Genomic DNA, 18,957 nt, shown 5'->3' with positions numbered 1-18,957 from the left:
AAAATCACAGTTTTAAATAGTTCACCCCCCAAAATTAAAATTATTATTTAGTTTTATTTTATTGGTAGCATGATGTTTTTTTCTTCTATGGAACATACACACAAAGAAAATGTATATTCATTTTCGCCATAAAATGAACGCATTAGACTATAGGGGTCGCTAGAAGAACAAAAGAGCACCGGATTTGTTGGATGCACCAAGTTAAAACAGGCCTCTGCAATGCATGTGAGATTTGAGCTGTGCCAAAGCGAATATTATCTCTTATTATAAGCCACACTACAATGCACTCACGTTGACCTCTCATACAAACACAAGCAGTACATCTTTAAAAAGTGCACGTTCCCTGACCGGGAATCGAACCCGGGCCGCGGCGGTGAGAGCGCCGAATCCTAACCACTAGACCACCAGGGAGTGATGCAATTCCACCGACAAATACAGTCGGAGTCAAATCATATGGTTTTATTGGACAACGTTTGACTATTTGGATTTTAGGGTGTTTTCAGACCAGTAAAATAGATCGTTTGCTTTCTTCCGATTAAACAGGGACAGTTATAATGTTGAATTTTCATCTTGGTTCGTTTCGCTTTTACAACTGTCTGTACTAAATTATTTTTAATCACCCGGGTTGTTCTATCTATTTTTAAACATGTGAGTGGGATATCAGATTCAAATCTGGGTTGATGATACTAACATTTAACTCCTGAAATTTTTTTATATGTACCTTAACGGGTCATGCGTTCGATTCCCAGTAAGTGGACAGATAAAATACTGTGTATCTTCAATGCAGATAAAGCATCATGAGATAGGCTTACAATGATATTTCCTTACTACTCGGTACTATCCAACCCGCATTCAAGACGTTGGCGTGAAACCAAGTAACGCAAGGCCTATTTTTCCACTGAATTTCCATGTTGGTAAATCCCTTCCAAATTGTTTATGCCTTTCAGAAATTACTAATAACAATATATTAATATTTTTTTGTCAAATAAACTTGACCAACTTATGAAGATGTATAGATTTTTTTTATATATTAGCCTTTTTAATTTATCCTGGATAAAAATCCATTTAAAAAGATTCATCTTTTAATATATTTTACAAGCATGCGGGCAGTTCCGTTAAACACTTCACATTGATAGCTTCTTGCAAACACGCTTGAATCCATGTAGCTGTATCAGACGTTACAGCCTGTGGCCGCTAAACTTTAGAGAGACCGATGATGACCAACAGGGGGCGCGCGCGACATGTTTGTGTGAAAGGCCCACATGAGCACTCTGACGTAGGCTTGAAATCTAGCCAGGTAACGGTGTCGCTGCAAACAGGAAAATTACCTCTTTTAGTCGACTTACTTGGTGATAGTTAGAGGGACAGAAGCGTTACAATGCCGGGTAAGTCCTCTTAACAGATCAAATCTTTGAAAGGAGCAATGTTTAATCGTTTGACTTTATAAATGCGGTATACTACTCTCTATCTCTCTTTGTTTTGTGAAATGGTAGCCATCGTTGAATGCGTGCAGTAGCCAAATATAAGTGAATTAGCACCTTTAACATACAATATAAAGCAAATTAAGCCCATATATGCTCACTTGGTAGAGTTTGTGTTAAGCGCAGTGTGCATGGAGGCCTAGTAATGTGTATGTGATGCAGTCGTGTGGCTAACACACGCATCCGTCGTGTTTCTTAACTTACTACACAGAAGCCTTTAAAACTATTTAACATAACTAAAATCAGTTTTTTCTTCGATAGAAGCAAAATAGCCATTAAACGTTACTCTTTGAGGCCAGGCAACATGTTTTTTTCACGCGGAAAGACCGCTGTTGATATGGCTCGCTCGTGGCTCGAGCTAACACGCATAACGTTAGCTTCACAGTATTGTATACGCTCGCCAAACGTGAAGTTAGAACAATTGTTTAACTTTATTATGCGAAGGCAGGAAATATCTTAAGCAAAAGGGAGTTGTTTTAATTTTAGACTTTCATAATGGTTTATATACTATAGATAGTTATCCCTGGAGCCTTAGCCAGGCCTCACGTTACAATGAATCAAATCCATGTGGAGAAAGATGGTGTCGACTGACCTCCTCTTTGTCTCATTTATGCAACACTATGATGGATAGTAACAGATAGTTACATAATGTCTAAACCATGTGAGTTATGCACTATGTCGCGTCGAAGGTATTAGAAGAGTTCAATCAACGTAATTGCGCCTTCATATTGTAATATAAAACGTCTTAAGTTGGTAGCAAGTCTCGTGCTTGTGCGCGAGAGAATATCCAAACACCGAGGGACGAGTCCTCCTGGTTGTGATAACAATCATTTTAAATTACATTTGCGTATGCATTATGGTTTATATACTTATTGAATAATTAATTTAGCACGTGTGCTATAATGATTGAGGTTTACTTATGCATGCTATCTGTACTAGTTGTTTTCAGTGTCCCAAAAGTCACTTATGTTCATTGGCATCACTTGTGTTATGTGTGTGTGTGGTGGGGTATTATATTCTTGGTTGAGTATTAATATTGCATTTCACACCCATAGAACCTGCTGATATTAACAGTCCAGAGGTAGCAAAGACACCAGGAGGAGGCAGCGGGCAAGGGAAGGATGAGAATGTTGTGAATGGACACAAGGAGGGGGATGCTAACCCCTTTGCAGAGTACATGTGGATGGAGAACGAGGAGGAGTACAACAGACAGGTCAGTGTGAACCTGCTGCTCTTACTGGAATTACTGTAAATACAAATTTTCAAGTTAAAAATTGGACATGAACAAGTCGTATTTACCACTGGGAAGCTCTGGGATCATTTTGATACCAAGTTTCCGAGTTGGGCATGCCATAAACTTTATACATGTCGGAGGTGAGAACGATTGCTTCTGTGACTGCTATTCTTAATTGTTTTTTTTTCCTCAACAGCTACATCAACTTGTTATTAAAGTGCATATTTATATATATGAATAATCATTTGAAGGCTATTTTATGTTTTACACAATGGTTGTCAATGAATGGTAGCCTGGTCCTACTAGACTCTCGTACATTTCATTTGTACAGAGAGTCTGGCCACTCTCCATTGACAAGCGTTAACTTCCTTGAAGGCGGGTACTCTCTTGAAGTTTAAAACTATTGGATCTGCCATAACCAATCGCTAACGTTTGGTCGTGAAGTAACCCTATAACTGAAACTAGCGCACGACCTCAACTTCATCGTTCAGCCACTCCCTCTGTTCGCTGATTGGACCGGTAAAAATTTTGCAGAGAAAACCCACAAATATACCGCAAACCCAGACGGAGTACTGAAGGAAAATGAAAATTTAGGGGAAGTACGTAGGAGGGCGGAGCCAGGCTAAATGAATGGGGCTCTAAACATAATTTTGGCTTTAAAGGGATAGTTCACTTTGAAATTAATTTTTGGTATGTTTTAGCTTACCTCAAGGGCATCCAAGATGTAGGTGTCTTTTTCCGCAGTAGTTTCAATTTTGATATTTTTAGGTCAAACCGTTCTTGTCTGTCAGTCATATAATGCAGGTCGATGGTCACTGTCTCAAAGAGCATGCAGAGAGTCCAAATTAAAACAATTCCCCATCGTAAGTACACATTGATGGCCCAAGACACGAAACGAGCGGTTTGTGTGAGAAAACGAACAGTATTTATATGGTTTTACCTCTTGAACACAGCTGCGTCCAAATGATCTGAGAGCGCGGGCGGGTATAGATATATACAATAGATGTCGCATTGGCTACGGTTTCGCAGTAGCCAATCCGACATCTATTGTATATATCTGTACCCGCCCGCGTTCTCAGATCATTTGGACGCAATATCCCCTTTAAAGGGATAGTTCACCCAAAACTATGTTGTTGTTTTTTACACTTACGCTCAGGGGTTAAAGTGGGCCGGAACGGTCCGGAACTGCGTTCCGGCACCTCAGATAAATTAATAAATAAATAGATTCGAATCAAATCATTCTCATCAAATTCAATGATTCTCATCATTCATCAAATCAAAACTGAATATCACCGCCTGGCCGCGCCTTCGCAAACACGCTTCCCGACGTTACGTTCTCAGTCACGGTTCTCCGGTCTGATTTGAGTGCATCTGCACCGGTTCACGCCTCCCCTCCCCGCTGAACGCCAGCGACTACTAATGCGTGATTGCACTCACGGGGGTTGAGCGCGGTAAAGTAAGTTTTGGGTTCGATATTTGCCGGACATTTGTTTTCCCTTGTAATATATATTATATATTATATTTATACCTGAGAATGCTTTGACGCGTTTCCACAGCGCATGATACTTAAGGGAACGTCTGCCAATTCCACCAACTGCGTTAAACGTATAATTTGTATTATTTAAAATTACTTTTAACATTTAAAAACAGACGTTTTCAAATTCCAAAGCTTGTAGAAGATTCCTATTGGCAATACTGACTTAGGCTATGTTCACACTTAGCGTCTTTTTTGACAAGAAAAAGTTCACAACGGCGTTTTTTTTGCAAAAAAAAACGCTGGCAGCGTTCGGTTGCAAATAGCAGCCGAGCGCGTCTTTTGTTGCTATAACAACAGCTGCAACAGTAGCCTAGTGCTGTGTGATGCAAAAAATGTCGAGAAAGAGAAAGTTGGCTCTTGCGTTGGCTTTTGAAGTTACCGGGGAGGAGAATGTCGGTTCACAAAGACGTTTGTGGGTGCACGACAGACAGTTGTTCTTGTTGTTATGGAAACGACAGGTCTCGCTACTCGCTTGTCATTGGTCAGCTGTCAAAAAGGCGCTTGACGTAGGGCGTTCTTTTCAGAAAAGTTGAACTTTTTTCAACTTAAAAAGACGCTCTGAGCTGCAGAAAAAGACGCCGGCGGTGGCGTCTAAAAAAGCGCTCAGGACTTTTTTGAAAAAACGGTTTACTCCATAGGGTTATAATGTAGAACAGACGCTGGCAGTTTGAAAAAAGACGCTAAGTGTGAACATAGCCTTAGGCTACAGCTTTCCTGGTAGCCTTGAGTAAATTAACTTCTCAGAAAATGATTCATAAAACATATAAACATCAGTTGAGCCTGTTTACTTTCTTCACTGACACAGACGAAAATGAAAAGACTATCAGTCAAAGTTCAGCTTTAGGAGGGGAAGAATTAGGGAAGAAGGAGACTGAGAGAAAAAGAAAGATGAAGATGAGGAGAGAGCAGGTATTTTGACAAATAATCTAATGACAAAGTTTTAAAGCTAATAATCTAATGACAAAGTTTTAAAGCTATTTCTTATCAAATTTTGTTTTGGCCTTCAAAAGCCCTATATTGCACACATGTTGGTCAGAGAAATCCACATTTTCTCGGGGGAGCATGCCCCCGAACCCCCCTAACTACCGCACATTTCTGTCACTTTTGGACTTCACATTTTTATGTTTAAATTTACATTGTGAAAAACAAGGTTGTGTTCCATATCGTGGTGTTCAGCAATTTTTACATAGTATCGTCATCATATCAGTGTAGATGTAGATGGACCAAAATAAAAACATTAAAATAAGTATTAAATACGTATTGTGATACTTGGTGCCACAGTGACAATCTTGTCCCAAAAAGTATTGTTGTACCACGATACTCAATATGTTGTCCCACGGCGAGTAATTTTTCCCTATTGCACCAACACAAAATTTGAGGGTTCCCCCACCTGCCAAATCCAACTTTAACCACTGCTTACGCTCAAGTTGTTTCAAACCTGTATGAGTTTCTTTCTTCTGTTGAACATAAAAGAACACAACCAGAAAGTTGACGGTAGCCATTGACTTCCATAGTAGGGAAGAAAATACCATAGAAGTCAATGGCTACTGTCTGGTTATTCTTTTGTGTTCAACAGAAGAAAGAAACCCATACAGGTTTGGAACAAAATGGGGATGAGTAAATAATGACAACATTAACATTTTGGGGTGAACTATCTGTTAAATAAGATTTTCCCAAAAAATAGGCAAGAATTAACCTGGTGTGCTTTATGATTCCTGTTCTCTCCGACAACAAAGCACGAATGCGGCGAGCTCGTAATCACAACTTCAGAAGTGGGAAATTTCCGATTCACAAATGTCTGACGAATCAGACCAGCGTTGGCTGGTAGGGCTGTCACTTTACGTTAGAAAATCGATTGCACAATCGATCGGACCAACCGACACAAATTTTGAAAACAAAAATAGGGAATCGATTTTAACGGCCTTTTCTCTGAGCACATCCAGCTCATCACGATACGCCCGCAGCGAACGTGCATCACACAGCAACTGCAGGCTCTGACAAACACACATAACAGCAAATCATACTTCTGCATGATGTCTCTTTTTACTACAAAAATGTGAATGCTGCTGGCATTCAGACAGTCTCATGCATTCAGATTCGGGCTACAATCCCCTATATAGGTGAAATTTGTTTGATATTTCTAATCGTAAACACAGCCATGTTGAATCCTGCAGTAATGTTTTTCATTGATGTTATGGCAGTCCAGTCCACTCTGCCTATTGTTATTGTGCACGAAACTTCACGCCAATAAATCACCAGAAATATTGCTGACTTGTGCGCGTCTCAAGCGCCCTCTTTATGTTCGTCCTAATGCCTGTTAGTTGTCCGTGGATTTGCCTATATTTGCCGTTTAAACGTCTTTAGACATGGAAAATCTATTTTACAATCGATTCAATGAACACTTGTGTCTCAAATTGAACAGGATTTTTCACAAAAGTGACAGCCCTATTGGCTGGTGGTAAGGTGGGGTTTAGAGAGACTGAATCTTCTAACGAACCGTTTTCAGACTCTGAGAAATGAGATGTGCAATTTGTATATACAGTAGGGGTATAACTGTACATGTATTCGCCCCGAACCGCACAGAACGGACGTTACAGTTCGCTCCATGCAGTCGCACGGCGAATACATTGTCACAGGCGATCCACACTCCAATCAAGGGCAATGCACAGAAGAGACGATCGCTCTGTTTACATCTCTCAACCAGTGTTTCAACTGCGGAAAGAAATCAAAACAGTTTACATTTAGGCATTACATGTAGGCATTGTGTTGACAGCAGGTTAGTTCGCTAGAGAAATTAACTAGAGAGAAGCATTTCGTATAGCCTATTCATTATATTTACTTAACCTGTTAGTAATGTCTTGATGATTTAATGTTCAAATAAATTTATGACAGCTACTGTGCAAATGATTATATTTCAAAAATGAATTTGAGTAGAAAATGTACTTTATAATTAGATTTAGAAGTTATTCGCAAAACCTGCCTTGTGTGCATCTAAAAATAAATGGCAACTAAATGTAATAATTTGGGCTCTTGTTAATTGTAACCTTCAATATTATAGTAAAGTGTAACTAAGGGCTCCTCGTATAGTTTACAGCATTAGCTAAAATATATATATTTTTTTTCTTTAGAAAACTTTTATTATAATAGAATTAATTTAAACACATACACATTTTTATTAGTTTAAAGGGATAGTTCACTTTGAAATAAAATTTTGGTATGTTTTAGCTTACCTCAAGGGCATCCAAGATGTAGGTGTCTGTTTCCGCAGTAGTTTCAATTTTGATATTTTTAGGTCTGTCAGTCATATAATGCAGGTCTATGGTCACCACCTCAAAGAGCATGCACAGAGAAGTCCAAATTACACAATTCCCCATCGTAAGTACACATTGTACACACACATTACACAAGTACACATTACACTACACAAGTACACATTACACAAGTACACACTAAGACACGAAACGAGCGGTTTGTGTGAGAAAACGAACAGTATTTATATCGTTTTTACCTCTTGTACAAAACCACGTCCAAGTGATCTGCTTGCGCAGACTAAGCCAGAACGCGTGCACACGTCACACACCAGGAAGCGCGCGCGCCCTCAGATCACTCGGACGTGGCTGTGTACAAGAGGTAAAAACGATATAAATACTGTTCGTTTTCTCACACAAACCGCTCGTTTCGTGTCTTAGGCCATCAATGTGTACTTACGATGGGGAATTGTGTAATTTGGACTTCTCTCTGCATGCTCTTTGAGACAGTGACCATAGACCTGCATTATATGACTGACAGACAAGAACGGTTTGACCTAAAAATATCAAAATTGAAACTACTGCGGAAACAAAGACACCTACATCTTGGATGCCCTTGAGGTAAGCTAAAACATACCAAAATTTTATCTCAAAGTGAACTATCCCTTTAATTTAAAAAGCAATTTTTAGTTATCCCTGCTCCTGTACCGAACTGTGACTTTAATAGCGAGGTACATACCGAACCATCATGTTTGTGTACAGTTACACCCCTAATATACAGTGTTTTTTACATAATTTGCATGTAGACCTATTGTAGGTCCTAGAAAACAAAATTAGGAACATTTAAAATAGCATAATAGGGGCACTTTAAACTTTACGTCAATAAACAGCATGTTTTCTTAGTTTCATAAGAGCAGCAGAAATAATATTAACAGTAGGCAATAAAGTCTGAGAAAAATGTATTTCTGCAGTGCTTGAGATCACACGCAGTAGTGATGCGCTCAGATTAGAGAACTTTATCAATCACAAGGTCCAAAACGGCTTCAGTGAGAAATCATTAGTATCTATGATCTTAGCATTTTTAGCTGTTTTAACTGAAAACAACTTGCATTGACATATCTTTAAATATGTCAGTGCCATTGCTTTCTCATTAATGTTTTTTTCTAAGGCACTTTTATAAAAAGCTACTTAAATGTCCTAATTAAAGTAAGGACTAATCCTGGCTTATTTTAAGCCCTGTCTGTGAAACCAGGACATTGTTTATTATGTTAGATGCCCAATAGTCATACATGACACAAAGGACAAACAAAATGCATAACTCTTGTTTATTTTGGTCTCATACCAAATAATACATTTTAACCTTTACTACAATCTTTTCAGACTTGGAAAGGGGCATATTGATTGTTGCACAGCCTTACCCAGTCTTCACAAATCTGAAATAATTGTATATAGGATAGTAGAGTGGTGTAATACTAGCTTTAATAACAAATTAACAATCACTTGGTGTGAGCAATATGACCAAAATGTTATGAGCAAACCATAAAACAAATACTCACCTAATACAATTAAACAGTTCTTAAATGATCAAATAAACAGTTAGTCATAAAATAAGAACAAAGAAACAAATGACAAATAAGTACAGCATAGAGATAGATACAAACAGTGCTTTAAGTTTAAGTACTGGTTTTGTCCTGTTGTTGAACATTAAAGCTACACTGTGTGATATTTTCCTCCATCTAGCGGTGAAATTGTATATGACTACCCAGTGAATATTAGTTTCTGTTCCTTTCAATTTCGAGGGCGTTTTAACTCCTACGGTGGCCGTATTATTCCAAGATTAACATGGCTTCCAGTTCGACTTCGTCCAATTGCGCCTTTAAAACTATCACCTGTGATCCGTCGCAGCACAGATTCATGTTACAAGGTAAACAATACTTTTTCTCCATTGACGTGAGGAAAAGTAACGCAAGTTATACTAGAGGTCGTTCTGGCGTTATGCACAACTATGCTATGGTTAGACAAGCAACTATAAAACTTCGAATTTACACAAATAGGCTGAATTACCTGTCGAGAAGAAAGCAGGCAACTTCGGCGTCCGTTTTAAAATCTTTGCTCCTCATGAGCTCTTTCCATCTGGGAAAAGTTACTCCAGTATTGACTTTGGTCTTGCTGATTTGCCTGTCGCGTTGATGTTTTAATTCTCTCTTTCGCTTCCTTGGCGACTCTGCTACATGTCCTCGAAAATAGGCGTGATCCTCCGTCAGCAATCTTTCAAATCTGCCGGCAGTCGCGAGTAATCTCCCCCTCGCATTCGTCTCTGTGTCACGGAGTGTAAAGCACGAAAGGCGAAGCTTGAATTTACAGGTATGTCCCTCTTTGGCTAATGTAGTTTCAAGATGGAGGGGCAACATGGCGACCGGCATTCGAACCCCTCACCCGTATGTACTTTCAATGGCACATTATAAACTTACGAGAATACTTTATTACTTGAAAGAAGTAAATATACATTAATGAGCACATATATTTTTGAAAGAACTAAGTGTTTTTTGCTAAGAATCAACAAAAAAATGTACACAGTGTAGCTTTAAAGGGGTGGTATTATGCCCTTTTCACAAGATGTAAAATAAGTATTTGATGTCCCCAGAGTGTGTGTATGAAGTTTTAGCTCAAAATACTCCACAGATATTTTTATATAGCATGTTAAAATTGTCACTTTTTGAGGGTGAGCAAAAACGCACCGTTTTTGTGTCTGTCCCTTTAAATGCAAACGAACGACTTCGATTACCTTCTCACACAGACATGCACTGAAAATGTTTAGCCTTTTATGTTAGAACCGGAGTCAGACAAAGATGGAGAGAGTCAAGAAGTGACAACATGTAGAATGCAACAGGACGTTTCTGAATGGTTAGTTGATGAATTTATGTAGCTTATGTGTCTATCTTCTAGTCATTGATTAGCATATTCTGTCATGATAATCTATAAATCGTGTTCCCGGGGGCAGGGTTTATGTAAATTTTAGGTTTGGTGATGTCACTAACCCGGGAGGAAGCTCGTGTAGTCCCTACCAGCCGTTTGTTGTAGTCCTTAAAAAGCCAAGAAAATATATCGCTTTGAGCGTTGTAACTTTGCAGATGTTGGTTATGCTCAAACAGCAACATTACACACTAACTAAAGTTAGAAAAGTGAAATCATAATCAACCACCCCTTTAACAACGCAGGCATCAGCATGTATATTAGGTTTCTGTCACATTGAGACCTACAGTAATGCGTGGATCCAATACTGACATCACCCCCCCCCCGGTAGTTCACTTAAGACATAACGTCAAGGTGGGCATTTTGACATAATTATGTATGTATTTGACCATTCAAATACAAATAGCCTAAGAGAACAGATTTTTGTACTCTCATGCTTACAGGCGGCAAAAGCACGCACCGAAATGCCCAGCCAGTCTGACACACAGTATGTCAGTGCCAAAGTGAATTATTTCGCAGTATATAGTGCTTTCAATAACTTTAAGAACTATCAAGCATATCATACTTTTTTATTTGGTCATTCATTCATATTTCTTAAGCGCTTCACCCAGACCATGGCAGGTGAGAAAAGTACGCTTCCTCTCTCACAGACCACTCACTGACATTGCGTGCACAACATCTGTAACCTTGTGAAAATAATGCATTTCAACTTTATTTAAATTCGGTTTAATTCCAGTTGTTATAATATTATTTAAATTTTTTTGTGAGACATTTTAATTTTTGTGGTGTAATGGCGATTATGCAGGATTGCCAATAATGCGCCATTTTGTTGATTTTGCGTTGTATTCAGTGATCGCAGATTTGCGAAAAACTGCAAGTGACTCTGACTGAAAGCGAAATGTTTGAATGTGATGGTCTAGTGCTCCTCACTGTCTGACTGACATTACGTCAAGCATAGTCTGATTTGTATTCACATTTGCAATTCAATTTGTTTTTACATCCATTTGCAGTGGGTTTGTCTTCATCTAACTGTACAGCGAGTTAAAATGACCGTAATGACTCTTGAAAAGGGGAACCTTACAATTTCATACACAAATTTTGATGGGTCTGATGTCTTGCTGCAGGTGGAAGAGGAACTTTTGGAGCAGGAGTTTCTTGAACGCTGTTTCCAGGAGATGTTGGAGGAGGAGGATCAGGATTGGTTCATTCCTGCCAGAGACCTTCCCCCTGGTGTAGGGCAGATCCAACAGCAGCTTAGCGGGTTGTCGGTCAGTGACGGAAACGCCGAAGACATCGCAGTAAGTGTCATCCTTCCTGAAAGGAAACCACTTTGTAGATCTCAAATAAACTTTTGTGATATTGTACTCATGTGTACTTCATTTCTGTTCTTTCTCAGCGCAAAAGCAGCTTGAACCCAGAGGCCAAGGAGTTTGTTCCTGGAGTGAAATACTAGAGACCCTCCAGTTAGGGGCTCCTTTATAGAGACTTTATGTGACCGCTGGTGGCCAGGGGTCACCCTCACACATACTTCAATCTTCCTGGGGTTGTGTGGGGCTTGATGGGGTGGGGCTTGTGGGTGGGGGGAGGGGGTGCTGGATGCTCTTCTATAAGCTTTTTATTTCCGTCTGTCTCATGTATAACGTGGGCGGGTTGCTCCGTGTAATGTTCCTATTGGACCGCTGCAGATTGTGACTAGTTCTCCTGGAAGATCTTTGTATTAATCTCAGAGGAACAGTTGTGTGAGTTCCACTATCGTGATAGTGACTAGCAGTTTGTCCCCGTGTCATTGCCATTTTCTTTTTTTTTTCTGTCTTCTCTTTTATTTTCTTTAAAAGGAAGTTTGGCGGGGAGGTGTGTGTCATACGAGTGGGAGGGGAAAGGGCTGGGACAAAGGAAACCTTACAGTACAAGGACTGTTGACAGGTGGACCATTCTTTGATGGACAGAACTGGTGGCAGCTGACAACTTTTGAGGGATTTTCACAGAAACATTTTCCTGTTTCTTTTTTCCTTCCTCCGTTGAAGTTCTGTCACAGTGTGCAACATGCATTAACAAAAATGGAAAAAAATCAAATAAAACAAGCAGGTTGATGATGTTGGAAGATGTTTTGTGTTTGTGCTTTCTATGTAATGTAAACTAAACCTCAGTCTTGATAGTTCTCATCCCAAAGTTTTACTTCATTAAATGCTGTAGCATTATAGTACTTGTTTTGACAAACATCCTGTCAAGAATACCAGAGGAACATATTACAATTTTAACTTTAACAAAAGCCTTTTTTGGGGGTCTTATGTTATATTAAATGGTTTCAGGGTAGATAAGCAGTATTAGACCAGTGTGATGTTAGCGTTTCATTCAAACCGGGTTGATCATTTGTGATATTGAGAGTTTTGGGCCTGCAAATTGCTATTAAATGCATCAGTTGGTGAGCTAAATAATTATTGCACTGTAAATTGAACTAAATCATAAAGGCATGCTGCTACAAAATGTATTCCTTAATAATTTAATGTTTATTTTCAGGCTTTTTAACGTCACATTGTTTGTTGGTTTTTAATTGACCGATGCGATGCAGTATATTGTAAATTGTCAGCAGTAGCTGTTCTTGTTTCTGGCAGGATTCTTGTTGACTATTGAAATGAGGGATTTTCCCAGTGTCTATAGTCTCATGTTACTCCATCGACTGGCTAGCCTAAACATTAGTCCAAAGCCACTCAGAAGACATCTTTTCAGTGTATAACTCTTTACATTTTAGTATGTGTTTGCCTAGAGCAGTATTTGGATTACCCAGGTATAACTGCAGACAGATGTGTCAGGTGTTGCTTAATCAAACACTGTCATAGCGAAACTGCTCCACCTTTTGGGACAAGAGTTTTGTATTTTTTTGTGCTCATAGGGGCAAAGAATATTTCACATTAACTTTCAAGATTTTTCATAACTTATTTTTGAGTGCTCTACCAGTTTCTCACTTCCCTGGTTTCTTTGCCCAGTGGGTTTCCCTGGTTTCTTAATTCTTTAAGATATTCATATTCTGTTGATGATTGTATAACTATTTAAATTTTATTAAGGTCAATTACCATGATTTTTTTCAAATCAAGATACATTTTCCCATAGGTACTGTTCTGAGACTTTCCACACTGTTTATATATCCAAGCAGATGTTTTACCATACAACTGTCTTGTATTTCCTGCATTAGAGATTTTGCCCAGGTTGCCCTTACAGTATAAGTTTGAGTGAAGGTCTGTAGAAGTGGTGTGAAACCAGATATGAGGAGCAGCCCGGATGAAGTGCTGTTCAAGAGCCTGGGCACACTGCTGTAGGTAATTCCTGCTGTCCGAATAATCTGGCATTCAATTGCTGGTGCAACAATTGAACGATGTCAGAGAGGAGGATGGTGTTTACATACTTGATCCTTCAGTAAATAATAGTGTGAAAGATGTGTTTGTGAATGAATGACGACCATTTTTAGACCATTGCTCACTTTAACACACATTAGATAATGTTGTGTGTCCATAAGGGTGTATGAGTTTATGTCTGTGTGCCAGTCTGAGCATGTACATAGTTCTGATATTTGCTTTGGACACTGTAAAGCAGTTTGGTTCAACTTGTGTTGTTTTTAAATGTGCTCTATAAATGAAGGTTTAGTTTTGTTGAGATTGTACCCTACTAAAAATAGTTTGTGCACAGCGGCTTTGTACTTTAAATTCTCTTTATATTCCATGTGGGCTTATGATTTCAAATAGTGAGACCTAGCATATTTTAATGTGTATTTATACTTGATGCCCAACTGTAGAGAGTGCTTATGGTGGAGTACAGTAAAGGTTCATGGTCAAGAGTTCAACATAGTCCAACAAAGTAAAAACATATTCACTTGATTTATGTCTGAATTATACATTTGAATGTTGTTCTTATTTCCTCAACATTTACATCTCTGTTAGGTCTAATAAATGTATAAATAAACATCAAAAAGCTGGATAACCATGGCACACATCTTAGTTAAGCCTTTATTATCTCATGGCTATACATACACTTTTTATAAGGCTTTTCAACTAAAATGTGTGCCATGGTTATCCAGCTGTTTGTTGTTTATTTATAGGCTACCTTGATTAGATAGATCGAAGTTGAGGGAATAAGAAAAACATTCAAAAGTATCATTCATATACAAATCAAGTGAATATTGCTGTAAATCAAACAGTGGTTGTCCTTTTTTTCATTAAGAGGAGGAGTCTAAGTTTGCACTTACTCTACCTCATGTAATAGGCTTGGTAATATGTCTTAACAGTTTAAAGAGGTCACACATTGTACTGTAAAAGTATAAACTTCTTTTAAAGCAATTTTTTGATCTGTCAGAGTTAAGGAAATAGACATGGACACACGTGGGAAACAAGGTGAAGTTTACCTACAACATCAGAAACATGGCGAGGTAAGACATCATCGGAACATTGTCATTTATTTTGTTTATACGTTTGTTTTTGTTTGTCAACCTCTAGTCTAAAACTACAAAATGTTCTGAGCTGATCTAAATAAAAACTAGTCTTAATAAAAATGCTTATGAAACTGTTTGGCATGATGCACTCTTAATATTGATATTCTTGTTTGTAAAAACTTATATAAAGCAGGGCTAATAATCCTGATGGTATTTGCTCAAGTTAAAAAAAAAAAGAAAAAGATTATAGCTCGCATGTTTTACCATGAGCTCTCTGGTGTAAAGTTATGTTCTGGTATGAGACGGAACTGCCTCTACGACAAGTTGAAACTTGGTGCGCACATCTCGGTCTTGATTTTCATATTACGGCACATTCCATTTGACAGAAAAACACGCCCTTATGAAAGTGCACTTCACGTTGTACTGCATTCTCAGGCCCTGCCTAACACCATAGACAGTATGCCTAACACACATGTGAGGTAAATGAGGGATTGGCTGAGTGAGTAATCTACATCCATTCCTCCAACATGAGTTCTTTTTTCAAAAAAAAAAAAAAAAAAAATTACAATGAGTCCAGACTGAGGTGTGTTCATTACCTGAAGTACAAGTTCCACCTGATGAACATCCATCTGACTGGATCTTGTCAAACAATTTAATTTAATTTGGTATACTGCATAATAATGCATTAGGGAAATGATAAAAATAGGCTAAGTAATAATATTTGATTTGTTATTAACAGAAATGGAAGCGATATTGGTTGGCCCTTCATCCGGCTAGTCGGCATGGCATTGCACGGTTAGAATTATCAGAAGCCGTTCACGAACGGTCAACTGTGGTGGTCAGACGACACCCGGAGAGGAAAGTTGTACGTCTGGCTGATTGTGTGAGTGTCGTCAAGCTGCCTCCACATGCAGAGGCTTGTCCAGGGGAAAACATGGCTGCCTTCTGTTTGGAGACTGAGGACAAGAAGCTGGTGTTTGCAGCAGAGAGAGAAAGCTGTGGAGAATGGGTGGACATAATATGTAACATTGCCTTTCAGGTGAGGTTTTTTTTTTTTTTTTTAAGCATATAGATTCTGTTTTAAAGAAATACTTTTATTCAGCAAGGATGCATTAAACTGATCAAAAGCGACAGTAACGACATTTATAATGTTACAAAAGATTGTATTTCTATTTCAAATAAATGCTGTTCTTTTGATTAGAATTTTTTATTTGTCAAAGAATCCTGAAACAGAAAAACACAGCTGCTTTCAACTTATAGCCTTATATGTGTGGTGATAATAATAATAATAATAATAATAATAAATGTTTCTGAAGCACCAAATTAGCATATTCAAAATTATTTCTGAACATAGACAATATAGACTGGAGTAATGGCTGCTGAAAATTCATCTTTGCCATCCCAGAAAAAAATGACATTTTAAAATATATTGTAAAATATATGTAATAATATTTAACAATCGCACTGTTTTTACTGTATTTTTGATTAAGTAAATGCAGGCATGATGAGCCTAAGAGACTTCTTTCAAAACATCAAAATCTTACCTACCCTAAACCTTTGAACGGTAGTGTATGTATTCATATTTTTTTTCTGTCATAGAAACACACTAAAAATGCTCCACAACCGGTACCACTAATGGAGGACAATCAGATCTACATGTCCAGAGAACAACGTGAGTACACACAAATCTATCAGAACAATTTGCTGTCATGTTCCTGAATTCGGACCTTCATGCAGACCTGGTTTAAAACATAAATAGATTATATAATCTCTGAACTCTGAATTTTCATTCATTCATTCTTTTATTTTACCAGGTTAAAAATGAATCACACTTTAAGATTAATTCTGATCATCTAATCTCAATATCTCTTTCATTTTAGTGAGTGAGTTCAAAGTAGTTGCGCTGCAGAATGAGTCTTCAGTTCGTTGTGGCCTGAAAGGACAGTACTGGCTGCAAGCTGGTGAAGACATACTTGTTCTACAAGATCTGGAGACCAGGAAGACTGTAATGGAGTGGCCATACAAGCTGCTGCGCCGCTACGGGCGAGATAAGGTCAGCTGTAACCATGGACTTGATAAAGTGCAGGACCGTGATGATGTGTAAAAAAAAAGATGTTGTTAAATTCATGGCAAAACGCCGGCAGCTGTGATACAGCCTAAAAGTTTTAATGTAGGCCTACTACAGGACGGCATTGTGATTGTACAAATTATAACCATACATATATTAATACAGAGCCCCAGAGCACAGTGATGGGGAAAAAATGAGACGGGAGGAAAAATTATATTTCGGTGCATTTCTGTTTGTTTACAAAACTCCTGATGGAAATAATATGAAGTGGGATGAAAAAAAATCCTATCCCTCTCATTTTTTACCATAACACATTTTTTTTTTAACCCATGAAGGGGCTCCATGTGAAGCATCTTTTTAATGTTTTTCAGTGTAAATTTTAAGGTGAGTCATTTTTTTACCAGCAAAAAAACAACATAATTTTAACAGTAATTTACTATGAAGGTACACAAACTCATGATTTATTTTAGTTTATAATATTCAGCAAATGTTAATACTTTTATGTGTTATAATTAGTGCTGTCAAATCGATTAATTGCGATTTAATCACATTTATCATAAAAATTACATAATATATATGCGTGGGTGTGTATATATATATATATATATATATATATATATATATATATATATATATATATATATATATATATATATATGTGTATATATGTGTGTGTGTATGTATATATGTCTGTCAGTGTGTGTTTATACCTTACACACACACACACACACACACACACACACACATATATATATATATATATATATATATATATATTATCATCAAGTTAATCAATTAACATCCATTTTTATCTAATTTTTCCATTGAAATATTTTTTTTTGTACAAATAGTGCATACAAATATTTTCAACGTTCTGTCTATTCCTCTCCAGATGGTGTTTTCTATAGAAGCAGGCAGGCGCTGTGAATCAGGCCCTGGCACCTTTAACTTTGAGACCAGGCAGAGTGAAGAGATTCTCCGCCTTATTGAGTCAGCTATTCGGCAACAGAAGAGCCTTGCCGTTACTGGAGACAGGCACTCGCCACATTCTCCACGTTCTCGCTCTCCTCGCTCACCCCTGCCCAAACGCCCTGAAAGTTTTCCTTTGCTTGATACAGAGGGCAACAACAGCCCTCAGCTTTCTGACTCAAAACTGCCCTTGTACCCTGATCCAGCAGATGCTCTTGGCCCAAACATCTCAAATCCTGTGCATACAAAACCTGCGAGTCCTATTGGCTCAACCGAAGCTGTATATGCGAACCCTGCAGATTGCATAAGCTCCTCAAAAAGTACACACTCAAATCCTAGTGGCGATATTAGCTTGATTGAGCCTGTGTATTCAAATCCTGTAATTATATTAGGCCGACATGAATCACAGCCATCAGATCTCATCACATCGCATCATAAAGATCCTCTCCCATCTCCTGAAAGGGATGATTCAGAACCAGTGTATTCTGATCCTGCTGATTTTATCCGCCCAAAACCCAACAATTGTGTCCATGCCAACCCTACTGACACGATGGACTGTCAGGCCGTCAAGACAATGTTGAACAACGACAAGCAGCAAGAACCTGTGTACGCTGAGGTGTATGACCATGTCGCACTAAACTTAAGTAAAAAACTTGACCAGAGGATTGAGGAGCCCATTTATAGTGTACCCGAGGTTATACAGGCAATCCAAAACAATAGCTCTCAACAAAACAAAATGACTGATGAGAACCAACCCATCTACAGCAAAGTTAACAAACCACCCAAAACTCCTCAGGCTCTCGAAGAAAAGAAGCTAAGCCAAACACGAGAGGTTGTCTCTGAGGACCTTGGAATGATTTAACTAAATCTGTAATATAATATCTTTTCACAAACATGTAGCTTTTAATTTTTAATATTTAAAATTGTATTCTCCCCCAACCCCACCCCACTGATATCATAATTTATTAATCCATTCTGCCGGGACATGGTGGAATAATGACTGAAAATAAATGTTCTAATTGTGTAA

At 38.2% G+C, this 18,957-nt stretch overlaps 2 protein-coding genes across 2 annotated transcripts; both read left to right on the top strand.

The window, feature by feature from the left end:
- Positions 1 to 1,228: 1,228 nt before the first annotated feature.
- On the top strand, positions 1,229 to 12,574 carry paip2b (poly(A) binding protein interacting protein 2B). Its single transcript, XM_082164946.1, has 4 exons — positions 1,229 to 1,385; positions 2,537 to 2,694; positions 11,598 to 11,771; positions 11,870 to 12,574. Exons 1-4 carry the CDS (start codon positions 1,379 to 1,381, stop codon positions 11,924 to 11,926), a joined length of 396 nt encoding a protein of 131 aa, XP_082021072.1. The 5' UTR covers positions 1,229 to 1,378; the 3' UTR covers positions 11,927 to 12,574.
- Positions 12,575 to 14,473: 1,899 nt separating this feature from the next.
- On the top strand, positions 14,474 to 18,957 carry dok1a (docking protein 1a). The gene is made up of 5 exons (XM_082164887.1): positions 14,474 to 14,890; positions 15,633 to 15,932; positions 16,493 to 16,565; positions 16,774 to 16,946; positions 17,854 to 18,957. Exons 1-5 carry the CDS (start codon positions 14,834 to 14,836, stop codon positions 18,790 to 18,792), a joined length of 1,542 nt encoding a protein of 513 aa, XP_082021013.1. The 5' UTR covers positions 14,474 to 14,833; the 3' UTR covers positions 18,793 to 18,957.

The sequence above is a fragment of the Leuciscus leuciscus genome, assembly GCF_965113295.1.
Source record: "Leuciscus leuciscus genome assembly, chromosome: 3".
Taxonomy (NCBI): Eukaryota; Metazoa; Chordata; class Actinopteri; order Cypriniformes; family Leuciscidae; genus Leuciscus; species Leuciscus leuciscus.
This window is presented reverse-complemented; position numbering and strand designations above follow the sequence as displayed.